This window comes from Dasypus novemcinctus, chromosome 9, assembly GCF_030445035.2.
Source record: "Dasypus novemcinctus isolate mDasNov1 chromosome 9, mDasNov1.1.hap2, whole genome shotgun sequence".
Classification (NCBI taxonomy): Eukaryota; Metazoa; Chordata; class Mammalia; order Cingulata; family Dasypodidae; genus Dasypus; species Dasypus novemcinctus.
Window position 1 is genome coordinate 113,927,115 of NC_080681.1, and position 17,768 is coordinate 113,944,882.

Sequence of the window (17,768 nt, forward strand, 5' to 3'; positions counted from 1 at the left end):
AGACAGTTTAAGGGTGGAAGTACAGTTAGATATTTTCCAAGTTTCAGTTCACCTGTATGATTATATGTACCAAAACATGAAACATCCTTCAGTACTGTTTTCTTGATTAGTGACTGATTTTCAAAACTATGATATTTTACGTTTGACCTGTTTTGCCCAATAAACTACTTTGCCAGATAGTTTATAAGTGAAGTTGACCATATCTTTGGGAGGATGTGAAATTCCCTCTTAGCTATGATATCTATTGTTAGATTGAGAAGACTGCTTGTCCTTAGAAGGAACTCTGAAGAATGAATTGTATTAATGACTGTTATGTTGTCTTCTCCTGCTGTGGTTAATAGTAATCATTTCTTTTCCTTCCCCTTTCCTGTTGCCTCTTTCCCTCCCTTCCTCGTCTTCCCATGTACTTTTTGAATTTATTAAATTGGCCTATATATTTTTCTCGTTTTCCTTTTTTTTTTCTTTTTTTCTTTTCTTTTCTTTTTTTCTTTCTTTCTTTTTTCTTTTTCTTTTATTTTTTTATAATATCTGGACCCACTTTGTCTTCTTCACTTGCTTGGGTTCCATGTTGCTAGTTTTTATGTTCGCACGCTCATTATCACCCTTTTTTGTACTTCAAATCCCAGCAGCTGTCCAGCCAGGTCCCCGAGCACAGCCCTGTGGTTTATGGGACTGTGGAGAGCGTACATCTTGCTGCCAGCACCCCTGTCACTGCAGTTAGCGACCAGAAACAAGGTTTGTGTATGATTGTTTTCCTCCCTCTTCTCTTCTGTTTTTAAAAATTATTATTAATTGCTTTGCCCTTGGCATTCAAGAGTAAGAATAAAACATCTGAAGATCATTTAGACACCCACTTTTAAACAAAGCTTTGAGATGGAAAATCAAATTGTTTTCCTCTAGAAAACTTAAATAGAATGGTTAGAATATTTTTTCCTTCATTTTATTAATGCCTCACTTTAAATATATTTTTCTAGGTAAATGCTTAGCTGTCTTTACTGTTTTTTGGAACAAGGCTGAGGGTGGGGAGAATAAATAAAAAATACATATATTACTTTATAAGAACAGTTTTGTGTTTTTTTTTTAATATATTCAACATGTCTCTGAGTATCTTGCTATTTTTAAAAAGATAAAAATTTTGTTTATTCAAGATTGGGCTTCTACAGCCATATTTGGTGATACAATTGAGTTCAAATCCTGGCTCCATTGTGTACTACTATTTGATCTTAAAGGAGTCACTTACCTTGTGAACCTCATCGATTTTTTCACTTACAGAATGGAATGAACAAGACCACCTTTACAGTGTTGTTGTTGTAGATATGCCTACTACAGAAAAAATGCTTTGTAAATTATTGCCATTCTTATTGATGCAGGAATCATAAGATCTCTCCTCCTAATGACTTTGAACATGAATTGTCAAATGTTTATTAAAATAAATACACACAATGCCTTTTGGATTGTAAATAGAAAACTTTAAAGGAAGTCTCATGCCAGAGAGTGGAATGTTAGTCTCTCTTTCCTGGATTTTAGGTTGACCTTAGCTAAAATTGGGAGATAATCCTACTAAGGCAAAGGGGAAAGCAAGCGACTTTGAGCACGCTTTTATAATGTTTCTGACTTTGTTTTAAATATGAATGGAAATGATATATGTATTATTTACTTTCTCAAATTATTCACTCCTCCTAATCCCTCCTAATTCCATATCTGGCTGTTAGTAAATACACTTCCTAAAAAGTATTCTTTAAAAAGCATTTGAAGATTGGCCCACCATATAAAGTGGAGGTATTTAATATCATAGGTTTTTTTTTTACTAGACTGCAAGTGAATCACACTTATACACCCTCTAAAACAAGGACTACTAATGTATGATTTCAATGTTTTTTGTACAACATACAATGATGATATGGTATTTTTAAAATAAAAAGTTCATCTTGCTTTTCCCTTTAGAATTGAGGAGACTAGTAAACTCAAAAACCTTTGATGAATTTGTTATGATAGTTTTAAACCAAAAGGTATGTAACAAACCCTAACTGGATAACGCTTGTAAAGGTTTTACTGCCAAATACTTCTATTAGCACAGAGTTAAATGAGAAGTCATGAATGCTTAAAGCTAAATTTTAAAAATATCAAAGCCATTCACGTTGCAGGAGTGCCATGGTTAGTTGTAGGTATTCCAGAAGACCAATTACCTACCCCAACAATAATGCATTTTTAGTCAAAATTCAAAATGTTACCAGTCCATGTGGAAAATAAGTTTGGGGGGGGGGGGCGGTATTCCTTTCAAAGCTTTACTTCGTTACACTTTTGCACAGTTGTAATATTTTTGCTAGGTAGAATTATATTAAACATTTTGAGACTACTTCCCATGTAAAAGAGGCCTTAAAATATATCCTCATTGTAGGCTTGTTTGTAAACTTTCTCTGAAGCTGAACCAAGATATAAAAATTCATCAAATGCTGTGATGATGGTTCTGACCTACCTCAGGACAATATTATCTAGTTTGCAGTTACTTTGTAAAAAAGAATGCTAAGATTTAAAAATTATGAGACCCTTGTATTTTGTCATGTTTAGGCCTAGATTTCCAGAAGGAGGAATGTGGAATTCTTGGTTTCTCTGTTTTTTTACTTAGTGAAAATTTAAATAATCAATTAACTTCAAATTAATGTAGAAAACAGGTAAGGATGAATGGGGAAATGTTTCAGGTTACATTAAGAAAAGAAAAATTTGTATTTTAAGTACGTTTTATAGAGCTTATAAATAACTCATTGGAACTACTGCAGTCTACCTCTTAGTGCTAACTATTTACTAGAAAACTTAACTATTTTCTGATTCCACCCATAACCTGTCAGTAGTTTTCAGAGCAAACTAGCTTTCAGAATATTTTTTTCTTTTTAACCAAATGTATATAATTCAAATAACATTAGAAAAGCCTCACCATTTTTCATAGAAAATGGTTTTTTTTTACAGTTAAGAAATTTTAAAATTTCCTTAATTATAGATTCCTTTTGAAATTAAAGTAGGATACAGAAATCAACTGTTTTCAAAGATAACCATCAGAAACAACAGATTCTGCATTCTGCATTCTACAGTCAGATTGGTGTTTCTCTCCTAATGGAAGTGTCATTACTGAGGGTTTGCTCTGGGTAACAGAATCTCATGTTGACTTCAAAGTCTCCCACCTGCTGGATTATCCTAAATGCTTCTATTTTCATAAGCATTTTTTTTTCTTTTCTTTCCTTAATTGGAAGACTCTGAGCTTTGAAATCATTTCCATACTCCAGCATATGCTGGATATATGATCTTGGTCTGTGACTTAATATCTCAAACCCTCAGTTTCCCCATGTGTAAAATAGAAAAATAATGGTACCTATCCCAGTGGGTAGGTGTGAGAATTAAAGAAGACAGAGATATTCGACTCTACTCCTGGCACATAATAAATGCTTAATAAATGTTAGCTGCCATTATTAAGCTTCTGGTTTTCTCACAGTTTTTTATGTGAGTATCTGGAATGATCCCATGAAGACTGAGGTTCTAAGCAAGTGCACCATATCCCATTTGTTTGGTACTTTATGAAGACACAGTGGAGACCTCAACTTGGTTTGTAGAGAGAAAACTTAAATGAATTTAAATCTTTAGCTGGGTTGTCAGTTTTTAGACACAGTTTAAATGAATGTTGTTTCCTGAGTCAGAAAGTACATTCAGTTCAGTGTGTTGAGGATATGATGGCATGTATAATTAAACACAAACGAGTTAGAATGCTTTAGGAGAGAGTACTTGTTGAAAGCACTTGGCATAAAGCAGGTTTTTAGCAAATTGTATTCTGTTGTTATTCAACCATTCATATCATTGTTGCTTAGTTGGGGCTCTGTTGGCATTTTAGATAGAACTGTTATTTGTCAAGTGAGCCTGTCCCTCAAATTTCAGGTCATTCAACGTTCCTGGCCTTTCTCAGTCATTGTAACAACCAAAAAACACCAGTCTAGGGAGTCGGTTCCACCACTATATGAGCATAAAATGGGAGCAGTTTTTCCCTTCTCATAAATAGATGACACGTTCATTATAGAAAATATGGGTAAGCAAAAAGAATATCTGATCATCTCATCACGTGGAACCATTGTTAATAAATTTTGAAGTCCTAGACGTTCCTCTCTGCATATATATTATGTATTTTTTAAGTTACCCAATTGAGTTTAGGTTCTACAGAGTTTTATGTCCTGCTTTAAAAAAAAATTTTTATTATAAACAAATTTCATATCATTAAATATTCTTTTTAGAGTCCATTTTAAATGATAGCTTAAAATCCCATTACATACTTAGGCCATCATTTCTTTAATAAATCCTTTATAGTTGGACATTTAGTTCCCTTTTTTTTTTTTTTCTTTTGTAAATAGTGTTTCCTTATGTATTCTTTGCTCTCTCAAGATTATTTCCTTAAGAAAAATTCAAAGATGGTCCAACAGTATATACATTTTTAAAGCAGTATATAATGTTTCAGATTGTCATGTCTGGAAATCTTATTCTTTATAGTAAAGGCCTTTAGAGGGATAAAATCAGTGTTCTTTATTTAGATCCAGTATATTGTACTTTTCAGCTTTCCATATTAATGCTTTCATGATTTGATTAAGAGACTTTTATTTCAGAATAAGGAGCTCTCAAAAAACTTAACACTTTTTTCCCCTTCATTATTACTTGATTTTTCTCAAGATTATATATAATTTTTATCATTCCTAGATATGATTTTCTTTGATTTTTCACTATCAGAAATTTTGATTCCAAGAATTAAGTTGCTGTACTCTTACTAAATTGTTAATCCTAGTAAGGATTTTGGAAGTTTGGGTGTTTTGGTTTGTTTTTAAATTCACTATATCTTGGTTTTGTCATGGTCATCAGGGTACCATTCTGATATGTTTTCTTACTGGTATGTAATGTAGGGGCCCCATGTAGCAGTTTTTCTGTTGAGTTGGAAATTATTTTCATCAGATATTTTCTCACATAAAATATTTTTGCCTTTTGTCCTAGCAACTTAGTTTGAGGGATTTGGCAGTGAGAGTCTACTTATTGTTCTTATTTTGCCACTACAGTCAAAAATAGGCAAATCCAATTTTAGAAGCATTAGATTCTACACCCATAAATAAAAGTGATTTTTAAGGCAGTAAGTGTAACATGTTGCAGTGAATTAATGAAACTTTGACAGTTTAACAGAAGTATTTACCAATGACCATTTTCTCATTGACAGACTTGGCTACAATTTGTTGTGAAGGCTCTTTGTCGCTGATGCTTAAAGATTCTGAAGGAGAAAATAAAGTCCTTTGCAATTTAGATTGCCTTTTAGTACTGTTAAAAAATTTTGTTTGCATTTGATAAACATATTCATATGAGTATCTCTTTTTCCAAGGGAGCCTGTTTATTGAGCTAAGGAAACATAAGGCCAGAAGCTAGTCTAAATTTCCTTTGGTTTCATCCTCCCAGGGGGGCATCACATCTTAGTTCACCTGGAATTCAAATCTATGGAAATTTTTGTTACTTTATTTCTTATTTTTTTCTGGTAACTATATTATGATAATCAGTTTCTCATATTATAAAAAATTTTTCCATACATATTCTTTTATTCTTTTTGTATACGTATATATGCACATTTTATATATTCTCAAATATTCTGAATCATGTATATATTAAGTGTTCCTTTTTTATAGGATTTGTTTATGAGTATTAACTTGATTTCTCCTTAAATAATTTTTTAATTTACATTTGAAGATACAAGATAATTTGCGATTTTTAGTCTTTATGTTATTTCTGGTTATTTAGCTCTTGTGAAAAATAAAAGTTTAATTTCTAAGCTTGCATTCCTGTGTTCAGGAACTTGAGAATTTTACTGATAATAAATGAAACCATGATTGTTTCTCTTATGACACAGATTTTTATACAAAATAATACATTATTTTAAAATTCCAAACAATGGAGAAATACATAGAATAAAAATAATGCGAGTCTCTTTATAAGCCAGTCCCCAGTTATTTTCCACAAGGATCAAGATATGGTAGAGGGAAGGTCTCCCCACCTTAAAGAAAAGCCGAAGAATGATTAAGCTTCAGTTCTGATGAACTGTTCCATTGTAATCTTGATGTTATCATTTGGTAAATTGATTCTTTCCCTTCCTCCAAAATAAATTTTATTTTATGTTTGGAGATCAAGTAACAAAGGACATGACTAGGAAAAAATTGACAGTGATTTAGAGTAGCAAAATAAGTCTTGATATTATGTTCTCTCTTCTGCTGTCTCTGATTTTAGGGTGAGAGTAAAAGAATTAACTGATATGATCTCTGATCCACTAATTATTTGTAAAACTCTTTTATTTTTTCTTCCCCAGAAGAAAAGCCAAAACCAGATCCAGTGTTAAAGCCTCCTTCCCCAGTCCTTAGGCTAGTCCTTAGTGGGGAGAAGAAAGAACAAGCTGGCCAGATAACTGAGTCTATTGCAGTAGACACTGCATCAGAGCTTCCTCTGCCTCCGTCTCCTACCACTGTTTCTCCAGTTGCTTGTAGTACGATTACTTCTCCCACCTCTGCTACTCTTAGTAGCCAGCCGATATTCACCACTTCTGTAGATGAAAGGTGTGAACTCTCTTCCCCAAAAGAGGACACAATTCCTATACTCAATCCCACATCTTGCACAGAAACATCAGACCCTTCACCAACAGATGAAATTGATGGTATATGCAAGAAACCCTGTAATGTAGCACCTAATGATATTCCACTGATTTCTAATACTAATCTCATTAATGAAATGAATGGAGTTAGTGAAAAATTACCAGCCACAGAGAACATTGTGGAAATAGTAAAACAGGAGGTGTTGCCATTGACTCTTGAATTGGAGATTCTGGAAAACCCCCCAGAAGAAATGAAAATGGAGTGTGTCCCAGCTCCCATCACCCCTTCTACAGTTCCATCCTTTTCTCCAACTCCTCCAACTCCTCCAGCATCTCCTCCTTCTACTTCAGTCACTGTTTCTCCTGCTGCCACTACCATTATTATTTCAAGTGCTCCCACTGTAGTCCAGGGAGTCTTAAAAGAGGATGAGAACATAAGAACTTGCCTTAGTGAAGATGCAAAAGAGATTCAAAACAAAACAGAAGTAGAAGAAGATGGGCAGAGAGAAGAGATTGTTGATTCTCAGAACTTAAATTCAAGAAAGAGCACTGTCCCAGGTAAGCTTTCTTGCCATTAATAATCATATGCTTCCTTGTTGAACATGAAGAAGAAGCAGTGTTGTTACTTTTTTTTTTTTTTAATCAGCTGCTGTCCTTGACTTCCAGAGGCATCAAACAAATGCTAAAATTCCTAGTGTGGTTTCTTCAATGGTGTGTTTATGTTTTAGTGCAGCCTGCACTAAAATGCAAATGAAAATTTCAAATATACAAAATATCTCCAAGAACATGTCACAATGCGTGTTCTTTTTTTGCCTCTTTTATCTAAATCGCTTTCTTAGTGGTTAATTTTCCTACTTGTGTTAAGTGCAATGGTTCCTTTTGGAGGTAGGTTAAATTACTAAGTCTGGGGAAAAATGGGCTAACTTTTGAACAAAGAATCCATGTTTGTTCATGGATGTGTATGAGTAGGTATATTAATATAGAATTAAATAAACTTTGAGGTTCATGTTGCAAGGAAACAAGCTAATAGGAATAGAGGGGAGGTATGTACATATGAAAAGACAGGAGGAACTATGCAAGGTGCATGTCAGGAGGTTTAGCATCTGCGCTTGTTGGAAGGTCCCATCACCAGGTGTCTGGGCTCAAAGTACAGCACATAAAGTACTGAGTTTTACCCAGCACCAGTACTCTCCAGGGAATGCTAAAGATTTCAGCATGGAAGGTAACAAGAAAGTGGGATTGCGATGGCAAAAATACAGTTTTAAGGCATCGTTGCTAGAGGTATTTTTACAAATAAGGTGGAGAAAACCAATAATTTTAATATACTTAATCCTAAAGATCACTTAGACTCAAGCCTCTGAAAAAGTAAGTCATTGCTTTAAAGGGACAGCTCTGCTGGTCTTGGTAGGTGATATGGAATCTCGAATGTGGGAGAGTCCTAAAATTTTAACGTATAGGAATGAGGTTTATGGGACACTCAAAGCACTGGTGACCTATTTTTTTGGCTCCGGCACCTAAATCTTTCAGGCATTTTTAACTACTTCTTAGAAGGTGTAAGTCTAGCAAAGTTAGGACTAAATTTCAAATTTCATATTCCCACTGCTGACCTTCAGAACATGCTTAACAAAAATGGGTCTTTTAACTGATAGACTTTTATGTGCTTGCTTTTATGTTTACAATATTCTATTTCTTTTAAAGTACTTTTAACACTCATAGCTAAGAATAAATCAAATATTGTTAATTTTTTTCCTGCATTAAAGTATGCTTCTTTTATACTTACCTGCTTCCTTTGGGTAATCCAGATAGCCTAGGGGAAATGCTCCTCTGAGGAAAAAGACAGCCCTCTACAGGAAAACCCAGTCTTACTAAAACCTATCCCTTTCTCCAAAATCCATCATCACCTTGCACATAATAGCCATCAGAACTTTTCTAGCTTCTTTGACAAGGTAATTTTCCTACTTGTATTAGTCAGCCAAAGGGGTGCTGATGCAAAGTACCAGAAATCTGTTGGCTTTTATAAAGGTTTATGGGGTAGAAGCTTAAAGTCACAAGGCCCTGAAAAGTCCAACTCAAGGTACCCTAAGAGGTACTTTCTCACCTGTTGCCATGTGTTGACACAAGATGGCAGGTGATGTCTGGGAGGGTTCAGCCTTCCTTCTTCCCTCTTAAGGCTTTGTGGTCCCAGCTTCTTGTGAGCTCAGCTGTAGGCTGGCATAAGGCTTGTCTCTCTTCCTGGGCTTATTTCTTTCTGAGTTCAGATGCTCTGTTCTCTTCACAAGGTCAGCTATAAACTATCAGGCTCATCTCTCTTCCCAGGGCCGCAGGATCCTGTCTAATGAACTGTCTCTCTTCCTCCATATCTGCTTCTGTGTATTTACTTCCTGGGGCTCCAGCATCAAAGCTCTAACTCTCTCCTTTGTCATGTCATTTTCTCTGTGAGTCCCTTCCCACCAAGGGGATGGGGACTTGACATCCTGCTGACGTGGCAGAATCAAAGCCTTAATCATAATTTAATCAAGTAAAAATGAAACCTCTGAATCTAATACAATCTAATATGCCCAGAGGAAAAGACCAGTTTACAAACAATCAAATATCTACTTTTGGAATTCATAAATAATACCAAACTACTGCACTAATAATGCAAAAAATACCCAAAATGCATTTTCTTCAGTATGTTTTTTCTCCATTTACTATTATTGCATGAGTAGTATTTGGTAATTTAGTTGTAATCAGAATAAAATCATCTTACCTTTCTGTGTTTACAAAGCCTTTTCTCAGATATCTCAAACTTTATCTTTGCCACTTAAACAACAGTTCCTGGGATAGAATTATTCCTATTGCTCTGATGACAAAATAAATTATGGAGTGTAAAGCAGCTTTCTCAAGGTCATGGAAAGAAATATTCCCCAGGCCTGCCTTTACCTCATGTATCTATTATTCCTTCAAACATGGTTTCCGTATTGGTAAAAGTTCCTTTAACATTTTCAGGATTTAGTGATTATACATTTATGTATATATCCCAGGTACAGAGGGGAGAACCTGTTTGATCCACATATAATTAATGAGGGCCTACTATGTGTTAGTCATTGTTCTAGGCACTTGAGATTCTTCAGTGTACAATCCAAAGATTCCTACCCTAGTGGAATTTGCGTTCTAGTAGGGGAAGACAGACATGAAAAATAACGTAAGTAAATAATATAGTGTGTTAGAAAGTTTTAAGTGCTTTAAAAACAATCAAGTACTGTAAAGAAGATTCGAACTGCCAGAGGGCCCATAGATTGTAATATTTAAATAGGATGGTCAGAATCATAGGCCTTACCAGAAAGTTTGAGTAAAAATGAAGGAGGATGATTATCTGAGCCATTCTCTCAGCAAAATCTGTGATTTTTCCCATCTCTTTTTCCTTTTTGAAAAAACTGCCCAGCAAAACTCTTACCTTGAATCAATCCTATACCCTGCTGTCTCCTTTCTTAAACTCTAGTAGTAAGAAGATCACCCTTGCCATTCCTTTTATGACTGTTCTTGTTATAAATAAATATCCTGTAGTTAATCCAGCCCTCCTCACTCTCAGATGACCTTTGCCTTTTTGTTTGCTGAAAAAATTGAAGGTATGGTACATGCCTTTTTCCACTTTTTGACCCCCAGCTGCAAAATCGACTACATTCAGAACTTCTTCAGGCTCTGTTAGTGCATTCTTCCTCTCCACAGACTTCTCACTGTAACATGCTGAAGTCTTTCATATCAAAAACATTCCCTCAATCCCAATGTCCATTTAGCTATCATTATATTAGATACTTATTCTTACTCTTCATTCAAATTTCTTGATGGTCTACCATTTCTGCTTCTAATCCATTCACTCTTCATCTAAATATAACCTGATTTGTGCTCCCAGCATGCCACTTGAACTTCTCTTCGTGGTCTTTTTTACTATATTTAACAGTATTCATTGCTGTTTTTTTTTTTCTTTTTAGTTAAAGGTTTATTGAGTATAACTTATATGCAATAAAATTCACCTCTTTTTTTGCATTTGGTTCTGTGAGTTTCAACAAACTCATAGTCATGTAATCATCTCCACAATCAAGTTATACAACAATTTCATGACCACAAAATTTTCCTCATATTTGGACATTATTCTATTGCTGTTCTTAGCCTATACATGGTTTTCTTTTTTTTTTTAATTCGAGAAGTTATGGGTTAACAACAATCATGCATAAAATACAGAATTCCCTTATACCACCCTATTATTAATGCTTTGCATTGGTATGGTACATTTGTTACAGTTGATGAAAGCACTTTTTTATAATTGTAATATTAGCTATAGTCCATGGTTTAATTTAGGGTTCACTATATAGTACAGTTCCAAGGTTTTTGCTGTTTTTAAAAAAAATTTATTCTATTACCATATATATAATCTAACATTCCCCTTTATAACCACATTCACATATTTCAGTGCTGTTAATTACATTCACCATATTGTATGACCATCTATGCATTCTTATTGGGTGGTTTTGCCTACTCCAATTATAAATGGTTCCCAATGATATTTGCTAATGACTTCCAAATTTTTATGTCCATTCCAGACTTCTCTGAGCTTCAATATTATATTTCCAACTGCCTGCTGAACATCTCCGCTTAGAACTCCTAGAGTCACTTCAAATTCAACATGCCCAGTACTACACTCATCACCTATCCCCTAAACCTGTTTCTTCACCTCATGTAGTGGCACTGGATATAATCATCTAAAATCCTGAAGCCACTGTGGACTTCTCCTTTGAGTTACTTTTCCTTCACATCTAGTCATTTAACAAGCTCCCCTGATTTTCCCTGAAATGTTTCCCTGAAATATTGACTGTTTCCTCCTGGCGATTCCCTTCTACTACTGCCTTAGACCTACTCTTCTGCCTGGACCCCTCTCATTTCCCTAGCCCTAGTTTTATCCTCCTTCAAATTCATTCTCTACTAAGCAGTCAGATCATCTCTTTAAAACACTAATCTGACCTTGTCATTCCTCTTTCATGTCTATACTTAAACCAGAGTGGTTGGGTGAGACTGGGGGGGCATTCTGTCAACATCAAGATAATTTCTAAGCTTCTCAATTTTTACTACAAGGTCTTCTGACGTCCAATTTCTCCTATACCTCTCGATTATATCTATGGAATTTTATCAGTATTCTGGAAACTTGGAAGAAATTTAAAAGGCCATATTTAGTTATAGCAGCAGTCTTCTGAGTATATATGCATAGGATCATAATGTGACTTTTCATATATTTGGTTAATCTAAACACTACTAGTACAATATAATGGATGGGATAAAGGCAGTGGAGTCAGATACCCCTGAGTCTTAGCCCTTCCCTTTTTATATTTCTGTGACATTGGGCAATTTTCCTAACCTGTTTTCTCATCCATAAGATGAAGGTAATAACATATACCTCATAAAGTTATAGTAAAGATGGAATGTAAAATATGTAAAGCAGTTAGCACAGTGTCTGACACATACTAAGCACTCTATAAGTGTTAATCATTTTTAATACTTATATTTGCAGCTAGTACCGAGTGCCCAAATGTACCTTGTAAACTGTACTAATATTATACAGAACAGATGGGTGCATGATCTCTGTCCTGAGGAACTTATATTGCAAAGAGAGGCTCACAGAAAATTGTACTTCTGAAGAGTTCCTAATTAAATCCAAGGCATGAGACAGTGGAAAATCCACTAGGATAGTCCCTATGCATGTATAACTTTTAATAAAGACTTTTGTGTTCATTATCTCATTTAATCTTCACAATGGTCAGACATATCTCAAGGTAATCTCTTCTGTCACTGGGAAGGGAAGAGAAGGTTTGCTTAGAACAGTGAATTTTAGAGTCAGTGTAATTGAAGACCTTAAGGTATCTATAAAAGAAAAGAAAATGGCAGTTATATTTATCATTAACTTCCTGTTTAGGTCAGGAGTAGGAAATTAGGGAGAAGGGCAAGGAGAAAATTAAAGGAAATGGAAAAAATGGGTTGGGTATCTAAAATGTGGAAACAACCCAAATGTTCATTGCTGCAAGCAGCTCACAATAGGTTGGTTCAAAGGAGAGGCAACACAGAACTTTACAAAATAAAGGGACAGAGAGAGACATACAAGAGAGGAGATAGGGATGGGACCAGGGGACTCACAGCTTCTGGAACTGAGAGCCTTGACCCTAGTTTCCACCTCGAATTTATTGCAAATTACCAAGCAGCTGTTTGCTATTAGAACTGCAACATCATCTACAATAATAGGGAACTGCAACATCTAACTACTGCAACATCTACAATAGAACAGGTGTAACATTTACAATAAGGAACAGGTAAGCCAGTTTCCCACATGTCCCCCTTTTTGTTTTTGCACATAAACTAGATATATTCCAATAAATGTCCTGCTAGATAAAATGCTTTTCCAATGCTTTGCAACATCTAGCTTAAGGCTACAAAGTCCTGAACTAGCAGCTGATACCAGAATCTTGATTAAAAATAACAAGTGAAAAGTGTTGACCCATAAGGCATTGGGTCACTGATTAACAAAGCTTCCTGCATGGTATTTTCACTTTTAGGTTTGAACAATATTCATTAATTTTTTTCTCAATACATTCGGTCCCAGGATTGTTCAAACTTAAAAGATTTATATATCACAGTTCATCAAATCACTTAAGTACACAATACTTTATTATTAAAGTTCGATTACTATTCAAGCATTTTATACGTAATCCATAATTGCAACAAGAAACAATAAGACTTCCAACTAGCAGACATTTAATAGACTTTCATTTCTCATAAGCTTAAAATTCCCAACTGGCAAGTACTCGATGTTAGTGTTGGCCACATTCAATTCGCAGGCTAAGTCAATACAAACTCTATTAACATGAGAAAACATTGTATTTACCAGCAGAGAATATAGTTTTGTCTCCCCCAAACATTCCTTGAAGAACTACAAAAGCTCATTGCTGACCTTTTCACGCAGTTTTTGGACTTTTTGAATTCATTCAGGCTTGTTTTACTTTTATAAAACACATTATCTCACTGAATGCTACCACAATTCTTTTACAGCTTGCTATATGCATACTAGTTCTGTCTTACTTCTCTCTATTTCTGGTTTTATAGAACTAACTATTTAAAAAATACACCTTATTAAATTTCAGTTAGCATTCCCACAAACTTTTTACCTTTTTCAATATTTGCTTAACTTTTACATTTCATTTTATCCTTCCTTTCTCTTTCTAGCTTTTTTCCTTTTTCTCTTCTTAGCTCTCTTTTTCCTTCCTTTTTCTTTCTAGCTCTTTTTTCCTTCCTTTTTCTCTTTCTAGCTCTTTTTCCTTTTTCTCTTTCTAGCTCTTTTTCCTTTTTCTCTTTCTAGCTTTCTTTTCCTTTTTCTCTTTGTAGTGCTCTTTTCCTTCCTTTTTCTAGAGCTCTTTTCCTTCCTTTTCCTCTTCCTTTTTCCTTTTCCTCTTTCTAGTTTTTTCCTTTTCTCTTTCTAGCTCTTTTCCTTCCTTTTCTCTATTATCTTTCTTTCCTTTCTTTTCCTCTACCTTTGTTTTTTCCTTTCTCTTTTTCCTTCCTTTTCCTCTTTCTAGCTTTTTTCCTTCCTTTTCCTCTTTCTAGCACTCTCTTTTCCTTTTTTCTCTTTTTCCTTTTTCCTTCCTTTTCTCTTTTTCTTTTTTCCTTCCTTTTCCTCTACCTTTGATTTTTTTCATTTTTCCTTCCTTTTCTTTCCTTTTCCTTCCTTTTCTGTCTCCTTTTCCTTCCTTTCCTCTATCTCCTTTTCCTTCCTTTCCTCTTTCTATCTTCTTTCCCTTCCTTTCCTCTTTCTATCTTCTTTCCCTTCCTTTCCTCTTTCTCTTTTCCTTTCCTCTTTCTATCTTCTTTCCCTTCCTTTCCTCTTTCTCTTTTCCTTTCCTCTTTCTATCTTCTTTCCCTTCCTTTCCTCTTTTTTCCTTTCCTCTTTCTATCTTCTTTCCCTTCCTTTCCTCTTTCTCTTTTCCTTCCTTTCCTCTTTCTCTTTTCCTTCCTTTCCTCTTTCTCTTTTCCTTCCTTTCCTTTCTCTCTTTTCCTTCCTTTCCCCTCTCTTTTCCTTTCCTCTTTCTCTCTCTTTTCATTCTTTTTTCTCTTTCTATCTTTTTCTTTCTTTCTGGGCACCCGCCCTGCTCTGGGCACCCACCCTGTTCTTTTTCACACACACTGAAACAATTACAACTCACACACTGATGTTGAACAAACACAAAAGCAGTTTCAAATCTATTAATCTAGAATTTCTTCATTGCTTCCTTTTATAATTCAACATTTCAAGTTTTCCTCCTCTCAATTTTTTTCTTAATCTCTTTCTGTCCCCAAGTCATACTTGCTTTATGAACAAGTTCTGTAGTTTAAATACTTTGCTGTAAAGCCATTCTAGTCTTTGTTATGAGACCCAGCCGTGCAGTTTCCACCGTCTCTCTCTCCATCTGCATGACTGGAGGTTCTGAGTTCCACAGGAACTTTCATCATCTCTTGGCGTTCATTGCATGGCTTTTTCCGATGAGCTGGCATCCGCACAGGATGTTCTCTGTCTCCTGGGGACCAGGGGACTCACAGCTTCTGCAACTGAGAGCCTCGACCCTAGTTTCCACCTCGTATTTATTGCAAACTACCAAGCAGCTGTTTGCTATTAGAACTGCAAGATCATCTACAATAATAGGGAACTGCAACTTCTAGCAACTGCAACAGCTACAATAGAACAGGTGTAACATTTACAATAAGGAACAGGTAAGCCAGTTTCCCACAACAGTTCATCAACTGATGAAGGGATAAACAAAATGTGGTACTGTAACTTACAATGGAAAATATTCAACTCTGAAAAGGAAGTACTGAAACATGTTACAAGTTGAAAACAGTCACAAAAGATCACATATTGCTTGATTCCATTTATATGAAATATCCAGAATAGGCAAATCCATAGAGGTAGAAAGTAGATTAGAGGTTGCCAGGGGTTGCAATGTGGGAAGGGAAGTGCTAATGGGTACAGAGTTTCTTTTTAGTGTGATGAAAGTATTCTAAAATTACATAGTGATAATGGTTGCACAATTTAGTGAACATTCTACACACCTCTGAAATGTATATTTTAAAAGGATAAATTGTATGGTGTATGAACAAGGTATTAGTGATATAAGATCCAGTCAGAGACATCTACCTAAGAACTTAATGTTAAAAGATAGAAATGCACCAGATTAGGGAAGTTATAGTATAGAATATAGTACAGAAATTGAAGAAGTACATTTCAATGAGAACACTGTAATCAACAGTAACAGAAACAGAGGTATGTTGGGGTACAGCTGAAAAACATATTTGACATTTTTTTATCCCTAACTATGTATTTTTACTCAGTTTTTAAAATTTTTTATTATGATAACATATATAGATATTTAAAAACAAAATTTCCCATTCTAACCATTTTTAAGTGTTATACAGTTCAGTGGTATTACATGCACATTGTTGTGCTGGCGTTCCACCATTCATCACCAAAATTTTTCCATCACCTGAAACAAAAACTCTGACTCTATCTTATTTTAGTAGTAATTACTCACCTGAGTTAGAGAGGGTTTTCTCAGGTATTGAATGCCTCTCCTGTAGCAACTATTCTACAGGCATTGTTTGATGTCACAAATATGGAACACTTGAGTGGTCCAGAAAAACTGGGTGGTTCTCTTTCAACTCCTTCCTACTCAAAACCCTTCCAGGCCTTTCTTATCCATCCATTTATTTATGTGTCTGTTTAATCCCCCCTTCCCTTTCTAATTCATTTCACAGGCCCTCATTACCTTACACCTCTGCTATTGCAACTCTTCTTAGAGATTTCCCTTGAGTATTTTCAAAGCACATTTCCAAGAACATTTCTTCCAAAGAAAATATTGTTTCTGCATGCCATATATCTGTCTAAGACCTAAAGAGATGGTTTGTAATTTCTAGGAGTACAAGATCCAGGTACTCAAGTTAGCTGTCAAGGTCCTCTGTTATATCCATCTCTCCCTAGATTTACTGTTTTTTCTTGCCAATCCCCACACCATCTTGTGGTATACTAATTCCTACACTGGTGCCTTGATATTAATACTATCTTCTCAATCTAGGTCACCTTTAAAAACTTTCTCAAAATTTAATTTAAAAAAAATTTTGCATTTCATACTCACAGGAGAGTTGCAAAAAGACGACAGAATACACAGAGTACTCTAGCATGCCCCCCACCCAGATACTCAGCTCCACCACCTTTTAACATTGTGCCATATTTATTGCACCATTCTATATATCTATTTATCTCTTTTCTAAACATTTGAGAGTAGGTTGTATATGTCATGATCCTTGAATATTTAATACTTCCATGTGCATTTTCTGAGAACAAGGATATTCCTTTATGTAACCACTTTTGAGTACAGTTATCAATTTTAAGAAATTTAACATAGATATAAAGCTTTCAATCTGTACTCCAGTTTTTCCATATGTCCCCAGTAATGATCTTTTGAGTCTTTTCCCAATTGTTAGGTCAAGTCCAGATCAAGTATTACCTTTTGTTGTTATTGTCACTTTAATCTCTCTTTTTTTAAATAGTGGAATACATAAAACATGAATGTTGTCATGTCCACTCCTTCCATGCATAAAATTCAGTACCCTCACTATCTGTTACCAAAACCTTCTTATCATCCGAATCAGGAACCCTGTACCCATTATGCATTAACTCCTCCATCTCCCTCCTTTCCCACCCCAGTAACCTGTAATCTACTTTCTGTCTCTATGAATTTGTGTATTCCATCTATTTCATATAAGGGGAGTCATACAATTTTAATCTCTTTGTGTTTGACTTATTTCACTTATTTTCACATATTTCACTCAGCATGATGCCTTCAAGGCTTATCCATGTAGTACCATGTATCAGAACTTCATTCCTTTTTAGGGCTGAACAAATACTCCATTGTATGTATATGCCACACTGCATCTATCCCTTATGGACCCTTGGGTTGTTTTTGACCACTGTGAATAATGCTTTTATGAACATTGGTTCAAATATCTGTTTGAATCCCTGCTTTTAATTATTTGGGGTATATATCCAGAAATAGGAATGCTGGGTCATAAGGTAGTT

At 35.0% G+C, this 17,768-nt stretch overlaps 1 protein-coding gene across 50 annotated transcripts in view; it reads left to right on the forward strand.

The window, feature by feature from the left end:
- The window catches only part of EIF4G3 (eukaryotic translation initiation factor 4 gamma 3), a 439,835-nt gene that overhangs the window by 286,929 nt on the left and 135,138 nt on the right, over nt 1–17,768 (forward strand). For 24 of the 50 annotated variants that reach the window (XM_071217722.1, XM_071217735.1, XM_071217725.1 and 21 more), the window contains 2 exons: nt 630–735; nt 6,365–7,201. In XM_071217722.1, the coding sequence (XP_071073823.1) occupies nt 630–735; nt 6,365–7,201 (943 nt within the window). Of the gene's footprint in view, nt 1–575; nt 736–6,364; nt 7,202–17,768 lie in introns of all 50 variants that reach the window. The other 26 variants (XM_071217737.1, XM_071217734.1, XM_058304205.2 and 23 more) reach the window with 2 other exon arrangements.